The 6,529-nt window shown below is 45.1% G+C and overlaps 1 protein-coding gene across 1 annotated transcript in view; it reads right to left on the bottom strand.

Annotated features, from left to right (window-relative positions):
• SLC22A1 (solute carrier family 22 (organic cation transporter), member 1) overlaps positions 1-6,131 on the bottom strand; it is a 76,229-nt gene extending 70,098 nt beyond the window's left edge. The window contains 1 exon segment of the mRNA XM_006868488.1: positions 5,721-6,131. Coding sequence (XP_006868550.1) covers positions 5,721-6,131 — 411 coding nt within the window.
• Between the last annotated feature and the right edge of the window lie 398 nt (positions 6,132-6,529).

Genomic DNA, 6,529 nt, shown 5'->3' with positions numbered 1-6,529 from the left:
AATCCTCACCACTGGACCAATAAACAACATTCTTATCAATGGAGAAAAGATTGAAGTTGTCAAGGACTTCATTCTTCTTGGATCAACTATCAACATTCGTGGAAGCAGCAGTCAAGAGACCAGACGATGTGTTGCATTATGCAAATCTGTTGCACAGGAACTTTTGAAAGTGTTGAAGAGCAAAGATGTCAGCTTGAGGACTAAGGTGCACCTGACCCAGGCCATGGTATTTTCAGTAACTTCATACGGATGTGAAAGCTGAACAGTGAATAAGGAAGACTGTAGAATTGATGCCTTTGAATTGTAGTTTTGGAGGAGAATACTAAAAGTGCCATGGACTGCCAAAAGAACCAATAGATCTGATTTGGAAGAAGTGCAGCCAGAGTGCTCCTTGGAAGCCAAGATGGATAAGCTTCGTCTTTCATACTTTGGACATATTGTCAGGAGGGAACATTCGCTGGAGAAGGATATCATGCTTGGTAAGATGGAGGGTCGGAAAAGAGGAAGACCCCCAACGAGATGGATTGGCCAGATGGCATCAAGTGTGGCAGCAGTAGTGAGGTTGGCCCAGGATCGGACACTGTTTCATTCTGCTGTGCATGGAGCTGCTATGAATCGGTTCCGACTCGATTGCACCTGACAACAACAACACTTGTCAGAGTGCAAGGCTTCCAAAGGGTCTGTGGTGGAAATTTACTTAGTGTCATGGATTCTAATTGTGTTCTCCCAAAATCTGTGCCAATTTGACTGGACCATAATTCTTTGGTTTGGCACTGATATAATGGCATCATGTGGCAACTATGTAATAATGACCCCACATAATGTGATCTGATATAATAAAGCAGACAGGTGTAACAAGATTAAATGGGAATGCAACATCCTTAATATCATCATGACTTTGATCCAATGGAAGGGGAGTTTCCCCAGAGTGTGCTCTGCAAAACCTTTATCTTACAAGAAATAAAAGGAGTGAGAAGTGAGCAGAGACCAGAGTGACCTACTACCACCAAGAAAGAAGGACCAGGAGTGAAGTGCATCCTTTGAACCTGGGGTCCTGTCACCGAGAAACTCCTAGACTTAGGGCAAGATTCATGCCAAGACACATGGAGATTTCCAAGGAATTCTGAGCCTACAGATACTGAAAGGAGACAAGGGCCTTTCCCCAGAACTGACACAAAAAGAAAACATTTGACTAGAGCTGGTGCCCTATATTTGAACTTCTAGCCTCTTAAACTGTGAGAGAACAATCTCTTGTTTCTTCTGTTTGATGAAACCGTCATTTGTGGTTCCTGTCATAGCAGCAGTAGAATAACTAAGACACCTGTTTTTGCTGTTGTTTTGTTAGGGGTTGTCAAGCTGGTTCTGACCCATAGCAACCCTATGTACAACAGAACAAAACACCCCCTGGTCCGACACCGTCCCCACAATTGCTGCTATGTTTAAATCCATTGTTGCTGCCACTGTGCCAATCCATCTCATCGGGGGGCTCTCCCTTTTTCACTTACTCTCCACTTTACCAAGTCTGATGTCCCTCTCCAGAGACTGGTCCCTCCTGATAATATGTCCGAAGTATGAGACACAAAATCTGGTCATCTTGGCTTCTAAAAAGCATACTGGTTGTATTTGTTTGTTCTTCTAGCAGTCCATGGTATCTTTAAAATTCTTCTCCAACACCATAATTCAAATGCATCAATTCTTCTGTGGTCTTCTTATTCATTGTCCAACTTTCACATGCATATGAGGCTAGTGACAATATGATGGCTTGGGTCAGATGCACTTTAGTCCTCAAACTGACATCTTTGCTCTTGAACAATTTAAAAAGGTCTTGTGCAGCAGAAAATTTGTCTAATGCAATTTTTTTTTGTTGTTAAGTGCCATGTTCTGCTATGCATAAGGTCTAATGCAATCCATTATTTGATTTCTTGATGGTTGCTTCCATGAGTGTTGATGGTGGGTCCAGGCAAAATGAAGTCTTTGACAACTTCAATCTTTTCTCCATTTATCATGACATTTTTTAATAGCCCAGTGGTGAAAATTTTTGTTTTCTTTACATTGAGGTGCAACCCATACTGAAGGCTGTGATCTTTGATCTTCATCAGTAAGTATTTTAAGCCCTGTTCGCTTTCAGCAAGCAAGGTTGGATCATCTGCATATTCCATGTTGTTAGTGAGCTGTCCTCCAGTTCCGATGCCACATTCTTCTTCATGTAATCCAGATTCTAGGATTATTTACTTAACATACAGATTGAATTGTATGGTGGAAGAATACAACGCTGGCACACACCTTTCCCAATTTTAAACCATCTAGTGTCCCCTTTGCCTTTGAGTTGTGGTGTTGGAGGAGAATACTGAAAGTGCCATGGACCGCCAAAAGAACCAATAGATCTGTTTTGGAAGAAGTGCAGCCAGAGTGCTCCTTGGAGGCCAGGATGGCTAAGCTTCGTCTCTCCTACTTTGGACATATTGTCCGGAGGAAGCAATCATTGGAGAAGGATGTCATGCTGGGTAGGGTGGAGGGTCAGAGAAAAAGAGGAAGACCCCCAACGAGATGGATCAGCCAGGTGGCATCATTGATGGACTCAAGTGTGGCAGCAGTAGTGAGGTTGGCCCAGGATCGGACATTGTTTCATTCTGCTGTGCATGGGGTCGCTATGAGTTGGTTCCGACTCGATGGCACCTGACAACAACAAGTGTCCCCTTGGTCTGTTCAAACGATTGCCTTTTGATGTATGCACAAGTTCCTCATGAGAACAATTCAGTGTTCCAGAATACGCATTCTCCCCAATGTCATCCATAGCTTATCATAATCTAAACACAGTCAAAAGCCTTTGCATAGTCAATAAAGCCACAGGTAAACATCTTTCTGGTATTGTCTGCTTTCAGTCAAAATCCATCACACATCATCAATGATATCTCTCATTTCATGTCCTTGTCTGAATCTGGCTTGAACCTCTGGCAGTTCCCTGTCAATGTACTGTTGCAGCCACTTTTTAGCTATCTTTAGCAAAATTTTACTTGCAAGGTGTTGCTGTTAGGTGCCATCAAGTTATTTCTGACTCATAGTGACCCTGTGTACAAAAGAATAGAACACAGTCCTGCACCATCCCCACCATTGTTATGTTTGAGCCCATTGTGGCAACCACTGTGTCAATTCATCTTGTTGGGGGATCTTCCTTTTGTTTGTTGACCATCCACGTTTCAAAGCATAATATCCTTTTCCAGGGACTGGGCCCTCCTGATTATATGTCCAAAGTACATGAGAAGAAATCTCAACATCCTAGCTTTTAAGAGCATTCTGACTGTACTTCTTCCAAGATAGATTTGTTTGTTCTTCTGGCAGTCCATGATATATTTAATATTCTCTGCTTTTAAGATCCATCTGATGTCAACTATGATATCCTTCCTTCCATGTCCTTTTCTGAAAATGACTGTGTCATTCTATTAAATTGTCCTCAAAGCAAAATGGTCAAATAACCAACTAAAGCATCCAAGCAAGGCCCCTTGACTCCACTGCCCATCCCCAGGGGCCACATGTGGAACTTCAGAGTGTAATTCCATGTATGTTTGGGTAACACTTTGAAATTTCACCATTGAACTGTAAGGTAGGCAATCAGAGAACTAAGGCTCAGAGAAGCTATGCAACTTACCTAATAGTGCTCAGCTAATAAAAAATGAGACTGGAATTCCCCCAAAGAGTCTGATGACTCCAAAGCTAAGGGAAGTTCCACACATCACCACCCAGGCCAAACCAAACCCAGAGTCACTGAGCCGATTCCTACTCATGGCACCTTACGGTGTTACAGAGTAGAACTGAGCTCCATGGAGTCTTCTTGGTTTGTGATGGTCACAGAAGTAGATCGCCAGGCCTTTCTTCAGTGGTGAAAGTGGTTCAAACCACCAACTTTTCCATTAGTTGGTGTTGTTAGCTGCCATCAAGTCTGTAGTGACTCATAGCTACCCTATGTACAACAGAATGAAACACTGCCCGATTCTGGGCCAACCTCACCATCGTTGCCACGTTTGAGCCCATTGATGCTGCCACTTTGCCAATCCATCTCACTGGCAATCTTCATCTTTTTCTCTGACCCTCCACTTTACCAAACATGATATCCCTCTCCAGTGACTGGATCCTCCAAGGAGCATTCTGGCTACACTTCTTCCAAAATGGATCTATTGGTTCTTTTGGCAGCCCATGGCACTTTCAATATTCTCCTCCAACACCATAACTCAAAAACATCAATTCTTCTATGGTCTTCCTTATTCACTGTCCAGCTTTCGCATGCATATGAAGTTATTGAAAATACCATGGCGCGGGTCAGTTGCACCTTAGTCCTCAAGCTGACATCTTTCCTCTTTAACACTTTAAAAAGTTCCTGTGCAGCAGATTTGCCTAATGTAATATGTCCTTTGATTTCTTGACTGCTGCTTCCATGAGTGTTGATAGTTGATCCAAGAAGAATAAAGTCCTTGACAACTTCAATCTTTTCTTCATTTATAAGAATGTTGTTTATTGGTCCAGTGGTGAGGATTTTTGTTTTTTTGACATTGAGATGCAATCCATACTGAAGGCTGTGCTCTTTGATCTTCATCAGTAAATATTTCAAGTCCTCTTTACTTTCAGTAAGCAAGGTTGTATCATCTGCATATCACAGGTTGTTAAAGAGCCTTCCTCCAATCCTGATGCTTCGTTTTTCTTCATATAACCCAGCTTCTCAGATTATTTGTTTTGTTGTTGTTGTTAAGTGCCTTCGAGTCGGTTGCGACCCTGTACAGGGTTTCCGAGGCTGTAAATCTTTACGGGAGCAGAACACCTCATCTTTCTCCCGCAGAACAGCTGGTAGTTTTGAACTGTTGGCCTTAAGGTTCGCAGCCCGATTCGTAACCACTACGCTACCAGAGCAGTCGAGAGTAAATAGTTTGAGTCACCTGACACTTCTATATCACCACCCAAACCAAAAACCAAACCTATTGAATTGGTTCTGGCTTAAAGTGACCCTATAGTACAGAGTAGAGGTGCTCCCTAGGGTTCCCAAGGAGGCTGTAAATCTTTATGGGAGCTGTTAGCCTCATCTTTCTCCCTTGGAGTGGCTGCTGGGTTTGAACCACCAATGCTTAACCCATGGCACCAAAAGGGCTTCTTCTACACCAAAGCCAGCACATTTAGGCACCCTATCCATGATGGGGGAGCAGTATCTGGAGTAAATTCTGGGAGCTCTAGGAGGAAACTATAGGGAGAGAGGGAGGGAAAAGAAGCCTTGGTCTCCCTGTGGACTCCTGTCCGAACAATTCAAGTCAGCCTGGCTTGTGTTGGTCTCTGACCCTCGGCTTCGTCCTCTAGCACCCAGAGCTGAGTGGGACATTGACCAAGAGAAATACACAGAGTGCTCAGCACAGAGGCTGCCCACAGCAACAACAGCAAACCCACGGCGGACTCACAGAGACATTGTAGGACATAGTAAATCTTTACAAGAGCACACAGCCTCACCTTTTTACAGCAAAGCAGCTGGTGGGTTTGAACCACTGACCTTGTGGTCAGCAGCTGAACTCCTTAGCCACAGCCCCACCAGGGCTCCTATGACACACAGAGGAGTGTGTCAGTAAATACAAGTGCTCAGTACATACAGCTCGCATCCCCTTTGCTAACATGGAGCAAACTCTATAGGATGTGCACCCTGCCCCAAGAGCCCTCAAGTTTCCCAAAATGGCAGCTTATGTTCTCACCTCGGTCACAATGGAGGAGCCGGATGTGTCGTACACCCAGCCATGTTCACAGGGGCTCAGCGACAGGTGGCTCCTGTTGGTGGTCAGGCTGGCCAGTGGGTCCACGCAGCCGAGGGTGCTCTGGTTCCAGTCCACCTCATACCTGAGACACTGGCGGGTGAAGGCATCGCCTGTGACCCCCAGCCCAGGCACCGTGTAGTTCAGCTCCTCGTCCCAACTCCAGCCACACCGCTGGCTGAGCTCAGCCACCCCTGGACTCCGGCAGTGGTGGTCAGCAGTAAAGCCCAGGAAGACAATACCCACGTAGATGGGGGCGAAGGAAGCAGACAGCAGGCATAGAGTCAGAAAGGCTTGCTTCTGGAACCAGCCAAACTCCCCAACCTGTTCCAGGACATCATCTATGGTGAGCATGGTAACGTCAAAAGCCACATCGCTCTGGCCAGCCTGTGGTGCCTCAGCGTCCAGGCTCAATTATTTATTTGAAATGGGGTGGTTTTCAGTCAAGTTGCTGTCCAAGCATGATACTGCTGGAAGGTGACCAAGTTGAAGTAATCTTTTACCCATGGTCCTATGCCAGGACAAGGGTGGAAGCTGGAGAGTAGCCGCTGACTGTTTGCTTAACTGGGAACTAGGTTAACCCCGGCCAAGTCTTGGGAGAAGCAGCACTCATCAGAGAGAGGGTGAAAATGTGCTAGAAACCTCCTCTCAGTCTTAGAAAATGTCCTTTACAACCCAGATAACCAGGGGATGGCAAACCAAGTGCTTGATGTGGCTACGTGGTTGTCCTTGCTGTGAGTTGCATCCAGCTG

This window comes from Chrysochloris asiatica, unplaced genomic scaffold (genome assembly GCF_000296735.1).
Source record: "Chrysochloris asiatica unplaced genomic scaffold, ChrAsi1.0 scaffold00117, whole genome shotgun sequence".
Classification (NCBI taxonomy): domain Eukaryota; kingdom Metazoa; phylum Chordata; class Mammalia; order Afrosoricida; family Chrysochloridae; genus Chrysochloris; species Chrysochloris asiatica.
Note: the sequence above shows the minus strand (reverse complement) of the source record. Positions and strands in the feature narration are given on the sequence as shown.